General features: G+C 41.1%; 1 protein-coding gene across 9 annotated transcripts in view; it reads right to left on the minus strand.

Moving 5' to 3' along the window:
- Positions 1–17,377, minus strand: part of VIT (vitrin) — a 117,395-nt gene that overhangs the window by 54,306 nt on the left and 45,712 nt on the right. For all 9 annotated transcript variants that reach the window (XM_063618151.1, XM_063618150.1, XM_063618149.1 and 6 more), the window contains exons 4-5: positions 15,736–15,892; positions 3,064–3,197 (exon numbers count right to left, since the gene is read on the minus strand). In XM_063618151.1, the coding sequence (XP_063474221.1) occupies positions 3,064–3,197; positions 15,736–15,892 (291 nt within the window). The remainder of the gene's footprint in view (positions 1–3,063; positions 3,198–15,735; positions 15,893–17,377) is intronic.

Consider the following 17,377-nt stretch of genomic DNA (forward strand, 5'->3'; position numbering starts at 1 on the left):
GTTAAAATGTTTTGGAACTATATATCTCCATAGATATGCAAAAATGTATTCTGGTGTTACCTATAAATGCCACGTGTTTGGGCTTACTTGCATTACTTTACCTCATTAAAATCACCTGGGGAACAGGATTGGCATTTCCAAGTACTCCACCAATGTCGAGGCCTGCTCCAAATGACAATGATTGAGGTTCTTTTAGGCCCAGGGAGGGCCCCATGGCTGTGGGCCACACTTTATCTGCAGAAAGCGAGGAAGAGACATCTTCTCTCTCTATTTATTGATCTAAAACCTGATTTTTTTTTTCTGTTTCTATTCAGAAGGAAAAGGAGCATGAGCTCAGTTCCCTGAAATGTGGATCAAAGAATAAATGGGAAGTATTAGGGGGTCCCTCACTGACATTTCATATTCCTGGACTGTGTAAAGATCATGCGGGCCGTAAACGTACACCTCCTCTTTCGCTCCCCCTCTTAGCTCACCAAAGTGAATTAGTTAAGGAGCTCAGGGGCATATGAAAAATAGAAATAAAAACCTAGAGAAAGATCATGGTGGCCGGGCGCGGTGGCTCATGCTTGTAATCCCAGCACTTTGGGAGGCCGAGGCGGGCGGATCACGAGGTCAGGAGATCGAGACCATCCTGGCTAACACGGTGAAACACCATCTCTACTAAAAATACAAAAAAATAGCCGGGCGTGACTGCAGGCACCTGTAGTCCCAGCTACTTGGGAGGCTGAGGCAGGAGAATGGCGTGAACCTGGGAGGCGGAGCTTGCAGTGAGCCAAGATAGCGCCACTGTACTCCGGCCTGGGCGAAAGAGCGAGACTCCTTCTCAAAAAAAAAAAAAAAAAAAAAAAAAAGAGAAAGATCATGGTGGCACCTGAGCCTTCAGAAGAGGATTCGGACACGATACAGTTAAACTTGCTGGCCATGAACCTCTGAATAATGGGAAGCATTCCTTGGCTGCCGGTCAGTTATCAATCCTTGTGCTGCAGTGAGCTCCTAACTCATCCATTCAAGAGAGGCTTCCAAGCCATTGCAGAAGCACAAATGTTTATTATCATTGGCAAAAAGTATTTTCGGGTAAATGTCACTAGGTCGAATGAGGGGAGATGGAAGTCGAGATTTATAGGGAATAGTATCAGCAGATTGATTTTCACTTAAAAAGACCAAAACATCTCTACTGCCATAGAATTAATTTTTCTTTTAAACCTCTGTTGAGATTCTTGGATTGCAGACTGAGCACTTAAGGCTGAAATGCGCTTATTCAGCCAGGATCTACTTGGTGAACACCTATGCAGAGATTATATTTCTATCTCAACATATTTGTATTCTAGACATTAGCATTTTTATATGGCTCCTGTTGTGAATTTTTTGTTACAAGGCAAAAACCCCACAGTACTGCGGTTGATACCCTTCCACTATCTGACAAAGAAACCAGTCTAATTTGAACTGTGGGCGTGTAGAATTTGGCAGGCAAAAGGAAACACGGATTGCTCAAGTTGAGAAGAATAGTAAAAGGTCTGTTTGTTGTCCTGGTAACGACTCTAATCAGTGGAGGACAGTAGGGGCTTGAGGCATGGGGTACCTAGCAGTGCTAGAAAACCACCCAGATTGGAAGACATACTGTTTTATGAAACATTTCTCTCTTCCCTGTTCAGCTAGTTTTCTGTAAGTGGCTCCTTCTCAGGACAGTCCCAAGGCGCCAATTTTGTTGGGAGGCCAGGAAGTTGGCTACAATCTAGTTTAAAATCCCATGGAACCTCCTTAGAGAAAATGGGAGATTCAGGTCTAGAGTAGGGTAAGTATAAGGTGAGTATAGAACACTGTTAGGCCGGGCGTGGTGGCTCACGCCTGTAATCCCAGCACTTTGGGAGGCTGAGGCAGGCGGATCACCTGAGGTCAGGAGTTCGAGACCAGCCTGACAAACACAGAGAAACCCCGTCTCTACTAAAAATACAAAAATTAGCCAGGCATGGTGGCACATGCCTGTAATCCCAGCTATTCGGGAAGCTGAGGCAGGAAAATCGCTTGAACCCGGGAGGCGGAGGTTGCGGTGAGCTGAGATCGCGTCGTTACACTCCAACCTGGGCAACAAGATTGAAATTCCGTCTCAAAAACAAAACAAAACAAAACAAAACAAAACAAAACAAAACAAAACAAAAACACTGTGTTGTACTCAAGTACTACCGTGAACATGTCAAAAGCTTGAAGGGCTCCCACTGGGCAATCTCAGAAAATACGAGCACCAAAAAGAAAAATGAAGATAATAGATGATAACATTATACTATATTTTTAAAAACAATCTATGAATCCATAGTCCACTTAAAAATAATAGGCGCAGAGAGGGAAAGCAACTTTTCTTTATATAAGAACACTAGCTAACAAATGTGGAAGGAATGACAGAATTAGAAAAAATTATAATTTTGCAATTACTAATGTAATACTTGCTACAGTGAGGATCAGCAATGGACGTTAAAATCATTGGGTGAAATTTGTTGGGGAACAAGCTACTCGAGCATGTTAAAGCATCACCCTACAGATGCTTATTAATTACGAGGTATCTTTGCCACAGAGAGATATGGTAAAATATCCAATGAATCAAACTTAGCATCACCAACAATGGAACAGATTGCCATTATATGCCTCTTGATATGGCCACCGTGTATGACACAATGGATTTGCTGTGACAATACCTATCTATCCACTTACCAGAAATCTCAAGGAATAAGGTTCTAGACATGAGGCACATTTGGCATAACTAAAGGACTGGTTTAAAAACCCAAGCTATTAAATGTAATTAATGTAATTAAAAATCTGATTGGACTTACAGATAACTGCAGTGTAATTAAAACAAGCATGTGGGGCCTTCTAATATTTTCATATATGAGTTTGTGGTGATTTATCATGTAATTCTAATTTATTGTATCACGATTCTAATTATCAGAAAAACGAATGCTTCAGATTTTTATGAAATGAGGCGGGCCATAAACAAAAACCAACAGCACAATGAAAAGAGCACATTTCATCTTGTGGTAGGTTTAGCAGCGTTTCTCCACTGTGTGGTCATACCTAAGACGATAAAGGATTCTCTCCATCGTGGTAGGGATAACGATTGGACACCGTTGGAATAACTCCCTTTGTAACCAGACTGTCCAGCAACCTTCCGAACAAGTATTTTCCCTCCTGAATTATCAAGCACACCACTGTGAAGAGAAAAAATAATTTTTGAGGAAAGAACAGAAATATTTTTTGACGTGATCAACAGACTAGAAAACCAGTCGCCATCTTTATTTAGACATAGGAAAGCAGCGAGGTTAAGCAAAGTTTACCTTGACCTGAAGCCTAGCCCACAAGAATGGTGCCTCTACCACCAGGCCCAGCATCTGAGCTCCCAGGTTCAATGTCCTTCTCTTTCTTCTTACAGGAGCTGATTGTTCTGTCAGTCAGGGATTTCTTTTTGCCACCATACCTCAAATTTCTTTTCCTTGGTTTTCTCATTCCCACTAGCTCTTTTAAGTAAAGCCTCTTTCTTGACGGTTTCCAATTTGGTTTTGTGATGGCACAGAATGAATTTAGTTATTCCAAAGGGTGATATAAAATGATGAAAAGTAAACACTCCTTTTATTTTGGGTCAGGGAGGAAAGGTGTGCAGCTAAGTTAAACTCATTAAAAAAGCATCCCCCAAAGACTGAAAATTGTTTCTTTAAATTTCTAGGATTTTGCCAGGTTTTAGATCCTGAGGGGACGGTGACTGACATATGAATGTCTTTCCTTTGATGTTAGGCAGGGTCTCCATCTGGTTGCTAAATTGCACTTTTACGTTGTCATTTCTTGCCCCAGAGCCGAACATGCATGGGTCCTTTGGGTATCCTTAATTTATGGCACCGGGAGATTGAGATTTCTCCCCATCAACACATTTCCTTCCCTCCAGGAGTGAAAGTTGCCATTTCCTGCCCTCCCACCTTCCTGATGAGTCAACAACGTTCAACCCTCAACCTCCCAATGGCATAGAAGGAAAGAAAGTGGTAATACTACTCAACATGTAAAGCACTTAATTGCTTTAAAACTGTTCTCATACGTGGTGTCCCACTGGGTTCTCCCAGCAAACCTGAGTTGTGGAGTGGAGGGAATGCTGTTATTGCCATTCATTCCGTAGAAACAGGCTGTGTGAGGTTGCATGACTCACCTGGGATTTTCTAACTAGTAAATTGCAAGAGGGATTTAAACCCAGGTTGAACTCGCCTTAAGTCCTCAGTTTGTCCCTCTTGCTTCCATCTACCTCTCAAGAGTTCAAAAGCACAGGCATCTCCCGAAGCCAACTCCTCCTCACTCGCTCTCGTCTCTCGGGGCTCTCTGTGATTGAGTTCCCTCACATCTCCCGATGGCAGGCAGGCTGGTTTCAGCCATTCCCACTCCCATGGCTCTGACAATGCTGCTGTTTCACCCCCAGAAGACCTGGTTGCCTCTGCCTGACCAGGCCTGTGCTGCTGTCAAAGGGCAGTGAGTTTCCAATTTCTCCTTCCCCACAGAGATTCTGACATGACTTTGCTACCTCCTTCCCTCCTTAGAATCTTGTTCTCACAACTTAAACTTTGATTTTGTTCCGTCTTGTACTATTTCCTGAAAATTTCTGGAGTTTATTTTGTCTCCCAATGAAATGGAAATATTTCTCATGGAAAGGACAGCATTTTATGTTTCCACATAAGAAGGTGCCACGGACACCTGCTTTTGAGAGCCAATTTTTTTCTTCTTCAACTTTTATTTGAAGTTCAGGGTACATGTGCCAGATGTGCAGGTTTGTTACATAAGTGAATACATGCTATGGTGTTTTTGCTGCATAGATCATCCCATCACCTGGGTATTCGGCACAGCATCTATTAGTTATTCTTCCTGATGCTCTCCCTCCCCCGCCCCCAACTCTGACAGGCCCCAGTGTATGTTGCTCCCCAACTCATGTGTCCATGTGTTCTCATCAGCAGCCCTCACGTATAGTGAGAACATGCAGTGTTTGGTTTTCTGTCCCTGTGTTAGTATGCTGAGGATAATGCTTTCCAATTTAATCCATGTCCCTGCAAAGGACATGATCTCATTCCTTTTATGGCTGCATAGTATTCCATGGTGTATATGTACCATATTTTCTTTATCCAGTCTATTACTGATGGGTATTTAGGTTGATTCCATGTTTTTGCTATTGTGAATAGTGCTGCAATGAACATATGTATGCATGTATCTTTATAATAGAATGATTTGTATTCCTTTGGGTATGTACCCAGTAATGGGATTGCTGGTTCAAATGGTATTTCTGTTTCTATGTCTTTGAAGAATTGCCACACTGTTTTCCACAATGGTTGAACTAATTCACACTCTGTGAGAGCCAATTGTTATGCTTTCAGGATTGGGGTGAGCTGGTTGACTTGACATTGGTAGCTTGGAATAAACAATGGTGAAAGTATTTGTACAGTGGAAATTGGCAAGTCAAGCCCATCTCCTCCCTGCATTAGAGAGCTTGTTGTTAAATGGCTCACGCTTGTAATCCTAGCACTTTGGGAGGCCGAGGCGGGTGGATCACGAGGTCAGGAGATTGAGACCACGGTGAAACCCCATCTCTACTAAAAATACAAAAAATTAGCCGGGCGTGGTGGTGGGCACCTGTAGTCCCAGCTACTCGGAGAGGCTGAGGCAGGAGAATGATGTGAACCTGGGAGGCGGAGCTTGCAGTGAGCCAAGATTGCACCACTGCACTCCAGCCTGGGCAACAGAGCGAGACTCCATCTCAAAAAAAAAAAAAACATTTACCAGCATACCGCTGACTCAGACTGAAAATTCTAATTATTAAATACATTTTAAAAAACGACCCAATGCTGTCTTTACTTATAATTATGGGAAAAACGGAAATAACTCTTACCGTTTTCTTTTCCCTCAGATAAACTATTCTGTCTTAGATTTACATCCCATTATACCATGAACGTGCACATAACAGTACCTCAGTGAGGGAAGCCCCACACCTACCACCTCCCTCACCTCAGGGGCTGAGCATCCTTCAGGCTGTTTTTAGAGAATGGGGAGGGGATTCTCAAGCTGGACTGGGCTGATGAGGGTTATTTAAGACTGACAACTCGGATTTGGGGACAAGTAGAGATGCAGAACTATTGTGTTCTCATGAGATTTTCCTGTTGGGTCAGAGAGTGAAGCCTCATCTTGGAAGTGGCTGTATCCAGGGCAGATCCCAGGGAAGTCAGTGGTCCTTACACTTCAGGAGGCATCCACAAGGCAAAGAAGCAGGATGCACAGGAGGCTTGACCAATGTAGGAGACACTGGAGGAGGAGGGAGAGAGTCTGAAAAAAGCTGTGGTTCCACTTAGGAGGCAGATGGGGGCTCAGAGCCATGGTAATTTGGAGAATTTATGTAAATACCGCCTCATCATTTGTATCACTCAGATGGAGGCACTTCATAGATATTCTCTGGAAAAGCAAACCCAGTTCCACTTCCTTGCATTCCTCAGGTACCCTGCATGGTGCTTAGCATGGCCCTGATGTTCACCTCCCCCCGATTCCAGTGCCAGGGGACTGGGACAACTGAAGGTCAGTACCTTGGCTCAGAGAGAACGGGTAGTTCACCGCTAGGGCCTGGTGTGGAATGGCTGCTCTTCTGAGGGTGGGCACTGGTCAGAGGTCAGCGTGAAGAGTGTCCTGCATGGAGATGGTCTTTTCATTGCACCTTCTCAGAGAAATCTCTCCTCTCCCCTGCACTTGGCCATGCTTTAAACATAGGAGTTAGTTTAGGATAAGCCTGAGCCAACATATGATGCCTCAAATATGTTCATTATCCCTTTGGTTTGAAGGAATTAAGGGAATTTCTTGTACTAAGACCTCTGATCATGATATAGAATATGAACATTAAACCCTTTAATGCAAATTAATCTGAGTTTCTAAACCAAAGTATACTGTCTCCAGTCTCCCACTTCTGACTGTTGGGACTCTGGCAGGACAATGGTTCTAGATCCCCAATATACTTTCTGCTCATGTTCTCTATATTTTAAATCCTGCCTTCTGAAAACAGATTTGCACTGTTTGTGAAAAACAAAATGGATAGCTTCCAAAATTCCTATCTGTTTCCTCTTAAGACTTTTATTTATCTTCCCTATGAGTAGTGGTACTTCTTTCCAAACAGATTTTCCACTTTATCAGTCACTGGTCTGGGAAGTCACAGTGGCACTCAGTTGCTCAAGCAGCAAATCTTGTTTTTTGCAAAACAAGCAAATCAAGCTCTTCTTTTCTGCCCCTGTCCCCTCATTTATATTTTTCCCACCAAGTTCCTACACTCTAACCCAAATGCTGGAATTATAGACCCTTGGTCCTGTCAATGCCCTTCTTATTTTCTCCACAGGGCACATCCTTCCACCATAAAGCATTTCCCAACTTTCGCTACTGTAAAGTCTACACCTTGCTTGAGTCCTCACTTTGTACACTAAGCAGTGCTGGGACTCCCCAGTTCTTATGTAAATATATCACCTGGGCTCCGGGCTGGAAGTAAGGGGGCATGAGTTTTAATCCTCATTGTGGATCTAACTAGGAATTTATTTATTTATTTCAGACAGGGTCTCACTCTGTCTCACCCAGGCTGGAGTGCAGTGGCGAGATCTCAGCTCACTGAAATCTCCGCCTTCCAAGCTTAAGCGATTCTTGTGCCTCAGCCTCCTGAGTAGCTGGGATTATAGGTGCCCACCACCACACCCAGCTGATTTTCATATTTTTAGTAGAGACGGGGTTTCACCATGTTGGCCAGGCTGGTCTTGAACTCCTGACCTCAGGTGATCCACCCGCGGCCTCCCAAAGTGTTGGGATTACAGGCGTGAGCCACCACACCCAGCTAAATTTTTTTGTATTTAGTAGAGATGGGGTTTTGCCTTGTTGGCCAGGCTGGTCTTGAACTCCTGACCTCAGGTGATCTGCCCACCTTGGCATCCCAAAGTGCCGGGATTACAGGCATGAGCCACTACACCCAGCCTTAACTAGGAATTTAATTAGCTTTTTGATACCTCAGTTTCTTATATAACAAATGAGGATGCTAACAACAACCTCATAAGGGTGAGAGGCTGCTAGAAGGAGAGAATCACAGTGCAAAAGATTACATGTTATTTTTTTTTCTTCTTTTTTTTTGAGACAGAGTCTTGTTCTGTCACCCAGGCTGAAGTGCAATAGCATGATCTTGGCTCACCGCAACCTCCGCCCCCCAGGTTCAAGCGATTCTCCTGCCTCAGCCTCCCGAGTAGCTGGGATTACATGTGTGCACCACCATGCCCAGCTAATTTTTATATTTTTAGTAGAGACGGGATTTCACCATGTTGGACTCGAATTCCTGACCTTGTGATCTGCCCATCTCGTCCTCCCAAAGTGCTGGGATTACAGGCGTGAGCCACCGCACCTAGTGATTACATGTTATTTTAATGTCATCTTTGGTGAGGTCAAATTTACTCTTGTGGCTCTATACTCCCTCGCAAATGTGGAAGTGCAAGAGAGACCCAGCAAGTGCCAGAGGAAGCAAGAACGAATCATCTAGGATCAAAATTGAAAAAATACAGGCAACCTTAAGACAGGCTCACCCTTTGCAGCAGATGTCACTTTCTACACAGACACTGGAGTGTGTACAAAGACATGGACTGGAGAGGGCTGTTGGTGCTGTGGGCTGGAAGTATGTGTGGGAGGCATCCATGGGTGTGCAAACACGTGTGTGTAGATTTGTATAACTTTTCCCTTTTAGTATGAAATTGATTTCAGGGTGAAAGCAAAACATTTCTATTTCATAGTCTGAAGTTATGAAATAGCATTCAGTGATTTTTATTCCATAGTCTGGAGTTATGGAACAGCTTTTGGTGTCGTTTTTCTTTAATGTTTTACTACTTATCCTTAATAGAGCTTTTGTAATCCCATTCCCGTAGAAAAACCAGTTCGCTCCTCGCCCCTCTGCAGTAATGGGGAAAAGATTACTATAGCCAATGAAATCTACTAGTAATTCTTAAACTTCATTTTATGCATAGTTTTTGTCTTACTGCTCCCTCAAATTTCAGAGAGTCTACTAACTAGACACCTTGAAATAGAATGAATTTTATATATTTTCTCTCCCTTGCGGAGGTACAACTGAACAATCAACCCACTTATGTGCAAAAAAGGAAAAGGAAAAAGATAACAGAAGTCTGAATAATTCAGAAACTTTATCCAGCATCCAGTAGCCAAGTGTTGACTCCTGAGTCACATCTCAAAGCTGTCCTGGGCAGCAGCAGTTAGGAGTACAGGTGCTGAAGTCAGCTGGACTTGGGTTTGAGTCCCCACTATGATACTTTTTAATAGTATGGCTTTAGAAAAGTGATTCAACCTACCTTCATCTTTAAGATGTGCATAAGAGTAGTAGAAACTGCATAGAGGAATTATTGCCAGGATTAAATAAGATAAAGAAGGTGAAGTGCTTGGCACATACATGCTAGTCTTAATTCCAAAGATATTAAGTAAGCATGCATTTATCTACGTTTTGACTATAAACGTAAGCAAGAGCGGTACGAGGATTCTGTTATGGTATCTTCATTTAGGTAGTGACTTAGTTCAAAGCATGCCATGCCTTCTGTCTTCCTTCCTGGATCCCAGACCAACAGCTGACCAAGTGGTATTACCTGTCATCCTTCTCCACTTTCCCCAACCCCATTTTTGTCCAACCCATCACCATAGCTGTGATATTTCTTCCTCCAAACTTTTGGGCTTTCCTTGGTTACATCTCCATAATTTCCTTGCTCAGCACATACAGGTAGAAAAAATGAGTTTATATCATCAAGAACTTTGGATTCCTGGTCATGAACATGAAAGAGTAAAATTCTCTTCCTCTCCCCATCAAAGTGTAAAGAGAAGTCAGTTGTCCTTTTTTATGGAGTGCTATGATGAAAGATGCAGGACCATGCATGACTTCCAAGTCATCCCTCCACAGTAAGGTCGATGGAGAAAACACAGGATGCTCAGTTAAGTTTGTACGTTTTCCAGGGAGGGTGACAAGATGATTGACTACACAGCTGGGAAGTGCTTCTCTCACAGAAAAACCAAATATCAAGTAAACCATCACACTTTGAACAGATGTTTTGAGAGAAAACAGTGAAAGTCAATAGAGAGGCAATGCAGACCCAGAGGTGAAAAAAGGAAGAAGCCAGCAACCTTGCACGAAGTTGCTGAGTGCCAGGACCAGCTCTCAGTCCTGAACAGGACCTGATGAAGGTGCTAGTGAAGAAACTAGGGCAAGGAAGCTCAACGAGATTCAGAAGAAAGTTGAAACGCAATCCAAGGAAGCCAATAAAATGATCCAAGACTTGAAAGACCACACAGCCATTTTAAGAAAGAACCGAACTGAACTTCTGGGATTGAAAAATTTATTACAGAAATTTCACAATACATTTGGAAACATTAACAACAGAGTAGGTCAAGCTGAGGAAAGAATTTCCAAGCTTGAAGACCAGTTCTTTGAACCAATGCAGTCAGACAAAAATAAAGAAAAAAGAATTTAAGAAATGAAGAAAACCTCTGAGAAATACGGACTTATGTAAGGTGACGAACCAAAGGAGGCTATGACTCATTGGCCTTCCTGAGAGAGAAGGAGAGAGTGTAAGCAACTTAGAAAAGATATTTGAGGATATATAGTTCGTGAAAATTCCCCCAGTCTCACTGGAGAGGTCAACATACAAATTCAAGAAATTCAGCAAATCTCTGTGAGTGAGATACTATACAAGATGACCACTCTCAAGATAGATACTCATCTGATTCTCCAAGGTCAAAGTGAAAGAAAAAAGTCTTAAAGGTAATCAAAGGGTCAGATCACCTACAAAGGGAGCCCCATCAGGCTAACAGTGGACTTCTCAGCAGAAAGTTTACAAGCCAGAAGAGATTGGGAGCCTATTCTTAGCATCCTTAAAGAAAAGAAATTCCAACAAAAAATTTCATATTCTGCCAAACTAAGCTTTATAAGCAAAGGAGAAATAAAACACTTTTCAGATAAGCAAATGCTAAGGGAATTCATTGCCACTAGATGAGCCTTACAGGACGTCCTTAAGGGAGTTCTGAACATGGAAATGAAAGAACGATATCTGCTACCACAAAAACACACTTAAGTTCATAGCCCAGAGACCCTATAAAGCAACTACACAACCAAGTCTACAAAACAACCAGCTGACAACATTATGACCAGGTCGAAACCTCATATATCAATAGTAACCTTGAATGTAAATGGTCTAATGCCCCACTTAAAAGGCATAGTGTGGCAAGTTGGATTAAGAAACAAGACTCAGCCATTTACTGTCTTCAAGAGACCATCTCACATGTAATAACACCCATAGGCTCAAAGTAAAGGGATGAAGAAAGATCTACAGAGGTCACTATTCTTATATCAGATTTTAAACCAACAACAGTAAACAGACAAAGAAGGGTATTACATAATGATAAAGAGTTCAATTCAACAAGAAAACTATCCTAAATATATACACACCCAATATTGGAGGACCCAGATTCATAAAACAAGTACTTCTAGTCCCATGGAAAGACTTAGACAGCCACACAATAATAGTAGGGGACTTCAACACCCCACTGACAGTGTTAGATCCTTGAGACAGAAAACTGACAAAGAAATTCTGGACTTAAACTCAACACTTGATCAGTTGGCTCTAATAGACATCTATAGAATACTCCACCCAACAACCACAGATATACATTCTTCTCATCTGCACAGGGAACATACTCTATGATTTACCACATGTTTAGCTATAAAGCAAGCCTCAATAAATTTAAAAAATTTGAAATCATACCAATCATACTCTTGGAACACAGTGCAATAAAAATAAAAATCAATAGCAAGAAGATCTCTCAAAGCCACACAATTATACGGAAATTAAACAACCTACTCCTGAATGACTTTTGGGTAAACAATGAAATTAATGTAGAAATAAAAAACTATTGAAAGTAATGAAAATAGAGACACAACATACCAAAATCTCTGGGATGCAGTGAAAGGGTTTTGAGTGGAAATTTTATAGTGCAAAATGGCTATATCAAGAAGTTCTAAATATCTCATATTAACAATCTAATATCTCACATTAGAGGAAATAGAAAAATAAGAACACACTAACATAAAAGCCAATGGGAGAAAAGAAATAACTAAAATTAGAGCAGAATTGAATGAAATTGAATTGTGAAAATCCATATAAAACAGCAGTGAAACCAAAAGTTTGGTTTTTGAAAGGATAAACAAGATTGATAGACCACTAGCTAGATTAACAAAGGAAAAAAGAAAGAAGACCCAAAAATGCACAGTCTGAAATGACAAAGATGACATTACAACCAATCCCACAAAAATACAAAAGATCTTCAGAAACTATTATGAAGACTTCTATGCACACAAACCAGAAAATCTACAGGAAATGCATAAAGTCCTGTAAACACACAACCTCCCAAGATTGAACTAGAAAGAAAATCCTAAACAGACCACTAACAAGTTCCGAAATTGAATTAATAATAAAAAACCTACTAACCAAAAAAAAGCCCTGGACCAGATAGATTCACAGCCAAACTCTACCAGAAGTACAAAGAGCTGGTACCAATACTACTGAAACTATTCCAAAATATCAAGGAGTAAGGAATCCTCCCTAACTCATTTTAAGAAGCCAACATAATCCGAATACCAAAACCTAGTTGAGACATGTGAAAAAAATAAAACTACAGACCAATATCTCTGATGAATATAGATGCAAAAATCCTCAACAGAATACTAGCAAACCAAATCCAGCAGCACATCAAAAAGCTAATTCACCACAATCAAGTAGGCTTTATTCCTAGGATGCAAGGTTGGTTCAACATATGCAAATCAATAAAAATGATTTACCATATAAACAGAATTAAAAACAAAAACCATATGATCATCTCAATAGACACAGAAAAATCTTTTGATAAGATCCAATATCCTTTCATGATAAAAACTCTCAACTGACTAGATATTATAGGAACATAACCTCAAAATAATGAGCTATCTATGACAAATCCACAGCCAACATCACACTGAATGGGCAAAAGCTGGAAGCATTCTCTTTGAGAACTGGAACAAGACAAGATGTTCACTCTCACCACTCCTATTTCACATAATACTAGAAGTCCTAGCCAAAGCAACCAGGCAAGAGAAATACACAAAAGGAATTTAAATAGGAAAAGAAGAAGTCAAGCTATCTCTCTTCACTGACGATATGACTCTATACCTAGAAAACCCTAAAGACTCCACCAAAAGGCTCCTTGAGCTGATAAATGATTTCAGTAAAGTTTCAGAATACAAAACTGATGTATAAAAATCAGTAGCATTTCTATATATAACATTCAAGCTGAGAGCCCTATCAGAACACAATCCCATTTACAGTAGCCACAAGAAGAAGAAAATGCTTAGGAATACATCTAACTGAGGAGGCGAAAGATCTCTACAAGGAGAATTGTAAAATGCTCCCGGAAGAAGCCAGAGATGGCATGAACAAATGGAAAAATATTCCATGCTCATGGAGTGGAAGAATCAATATTGTTAAAATGACCATACTGCCCAAAGCAATGTACAGATTCAACATTATTTTTATCAAACCGCCAATGAAATTTTTCACAGAATTAGAAAAAACTATTCTAAAATTCATGGAACCAAAAAAAAGCCTGAAGAGCCAAAAAAATTCTAAGCAAAAAGAAAAAAGCTGGAGGTATCACATTATCAGACAATACTACAAGGCTACAGCAACCAAAACAACATGGTGTCAGTACAAAAACCAGACACGTAGACAATGGAAAAGAATAGAAAACTCAGGAATAAAGCCATACACCTGCAACTGTCTGATTGTCCACCAAGTTGACACAAATAAGCAATAGGGAAAGGATTCCCTATTCAATAAATGGTGCTGAGGATAACTGGCTATCCATATGCAAAAGAATGAAACTGGATCCCTCCCTATCAACATATACAAAAATTAACTCAAGATGGATTAAAGACTTACATGTAAGACTTCACACTATAGAAATCCTAGAAGAAAACCTAGGAAATCCCCTTCTCGACATTGGTCTTGGCAAATAATTTATGTCTAAGTCCTCAAAAGCAATTGTAACAAAAACAAAAATTGATGAGTGGGATCTAATTAAACTAAAGAGCTCTGCACAGCAAAAGAAGTTATCAGTGGAGTAAACAGAAAACCTATAGAAAGAGAGAAAATATTTGCAAACTATGCATCCAACGAAGGTCTAATATCCAGAATCTATAAGGGACTTAAACAATCAAACAATCAAAAAAACAACCACATTAAAAAGTGGGCAAAGGACGCGAACAGACATTTCTCAAAAGAAAACATACAAGCAGCCAAAAAACATACGAAAAAATACTCATCATCACCAATCATCAGAGAAATGCAAATCAAAACCACAATGAGATACCATCTTACACCAGTCAGAATGGCTTTTGTTAAAAAGCCAAAAAGTAATAGATGTTGGTGGGCTGCAGAGAAAAGGGAATGCTTATACATTGTTGGTGGGAATGTAAATTAGTTCAGCCAATGTGGAGAGCAGTTTGGAGATTTCTCAAAGAACTAATGAACAACCATTTGACCCAGCAATCCCATTGCTGACTATATATACCCATTGCTGGGTATATACCGAAAGGAAAATAAATCCTTCTACCAAAAAGACATATGCACCGGTATGTTCGCTGCAGCACTATTCACAATAGCAAAGACATGGAAGCAACTGAGGTGCCTGTCAGTGGTGGATTGGATAAAGAAAATGTGGTACATATATACCATGGAATACTATGCAGCCATAAAAAAGAACAAATTTTGTCCTTTGCAGCAACATGAATGCATCTGGAGGCCATTATCCTAAGTGAACTAATGCAGAGACAGAACACCAAATATTGCATGTTCTCACTTATAAGCGGGAGCTAAGTATGGAGTACTCATGGATGCAAAGATGGAAACAACAGACACTGGGGAATACAAGAAGCGGGAGGGAGGGAGGCGAAGCCTGAAAAGCTACCTATTTAGTACTATGCTCACTTCCTGGGTGATGGGTTCATTTGTACTCCAAACCCCAGCATCATGTAATACGCCTTTGTAACAAACATGCACATGTACTCCTGGAATCTAAAATAAGAGTTGAAAAAAAAAAAAAAAAGAAGAGCAATGTCTCAGTGACCTGTGGGATAATTTGAAGTAGTGTAACATAAAGTTTCAGAAGGAGAGGCTGGGGCAAGGGCAAAGAATATTTGGAGACAATTGCTTAAAATCCCCAAATTTGATGAACTATTTAAGCTCTATGACTGTCAATCAGGATAACAAAGAAAACTCCACAAGAGCACATTATAACCACATCTTCGAGAACAAATGATAAAGAGAAAACCTTAAAAGTAACCAAAGGAAAATGACGCATTATGCATAGAGGAACAAAGATAAAAAATGAATACAGACTTGTCATCTGAAACTATGCAAGGAGAAAATGAAGCATAATAAAGTGCTGAATGAAAGAAGAAAAAAACAACTGTTGGCTAGATTTCTATATCCAGTAAAAGTACTTTTTAAAAGAAGATTAAATAAAGATTTTGAGCTAAAAAAATTTGTATATTTTTGCTTGCTAAATATGGCAACCTTGCATGGGTGCTCCCTGCCAACACCTGATTCCTAGTTAGTTATTAAGTAGCTCAGAACCACTCACCTGTGTACGGCAGCGCCGCACACACTGGAGTAGGATGCGTACACGTCAGTGCCATAAACATGGTATTTGGGGTCTTGGCATCCTGCCGGACATTTCACAATGAACTCAGGATTGATGATCTTTCCGGCTTTGACATCACAGTTGATCTGAGGCACGGCTGGGAATACAAAATGAGGTCAAAATTACACCTTGTGCTATTAGTTTATCAATGGGGTGACTCTGTTAGGTCTTAACTATTGACTTAATCTCTAAAAGCCAGAGCCTGGGCTGACTCTATATCCCCTCCCTATAATGAAAGCAAAGATGTAATTAGGACATTTCCCAGACCAAAAGAACCACAGTGACCATTCATTGCCTTTAACCTGCTGAGAACAAAAGCAAAAGGCTGATTCCTGTGCTTATTGAAATAACCAATTAACAAAGCAGAGATCTCTGAGAAAAGACCACCCACCTCCAGTGGCCAGAAATGTTATCTTGAGTCAATGGCAGGAGAGTACTGGTCTTTCAGATGCTCTGTAGCTAACCCAGAAAAAAACTCTCATCCAACCTTACAAAAGGGAGGAAAAGTATTCCAGGAAGGGCATACGGTGGGAGCACTGGAGTTAGGAATGACCTGGACAAGGCTGGCTTCCTGGGCGGGGACTCCATTATGGGGCCTGGTGGGAGGATGGTAGATTGGTAGGGATGGAGCCAATTAAGGCTTACATGCTAGTGTTCTATGTAGGATGTGGGAGGCAATGAAAGACTTTGGGACAGGGAAGACAGGTCAAAAACATGATATTTTGTCTTGGTCCTAGAGGATACTCTAGGCTTAGATCTGAAGTCATAATGGGAGAGATCTTTTCTTATCTGCCTGAACACTTGATGGAAAGCTGGGAACTCTCTGGCTGAGCATCCAGGGGAAGCTCATTCATTCTTTCCTCCCTCTGTTTTGGCTTTGCTATTGCTACTGCCAGCCTCGCACTATCCGGTAGGCAAGTCTGCTGAAGCTGAAAGGTTGCCTGGGGATGAGGTGGAGTAGATGCTCTATTGACTGTATCCAAGAAGGGGTAGGACTGCATTTTCCCTGCAAAGATTTTTCCTCAATAACTCTTGAAGGAAAAGGTCCAAGGTCCCCTAGAGGACACTTTACTGGTGCCTTTTGATCTGGGAATATATTCAGTTCTGGCCCCCATTCTTCAGAAGGAACTTTAAAACATGAGCACAGTCCAGAGAGGCAGCAGGCTTGGGAATGGTCTGGAAACTACCAAATGAAAGGGACGGTTTGTAGAAATGGGTCATTTGGGCATGAAGAAGCAAGAATTGGAGGCAATGATAGTTATCTTCACAAGTAGGATTGTTGTGTCCTGTGATGCCAGAGGGTGAGCTAGAACTTAAAGAACAGACTTTCTATAGAGGCAAATTTTGCCAAGAAGAACTTTCTAGGAACTGAAATTGTCCATGAAGGAATGAGCTGCCTCAGGAAGCAGTGAGTGGGGTGTTGGTAGAAGTATGCAAGTGGAGACTGAACAGTTATAGAGAGGATTTCTACATTGGGTGAGAAGTAGAATAAAACCCCTCCCAACGCTAAGAGTCTGTAATTCACAGACTCTTGGATCCAGGAGCTCTGCCAGGCCACCCACCCTCTAACTGGGTTCCTGAG

This window comes from Symphalangus syndactylus, chromosome 14, assembly GCF_028878055.3.
Source record: "Symphalangus syndactylus isolate Jambi chromosome 14, NHGRI_mSymSyn1-v2.1_pri, whole genome shotgun sequence".
NCBI lineage: Eukaryota > Metazoa > Chordata > Mammalia > Primates > Hylobatidae > Symphalangus > Symphalangus syndactylus.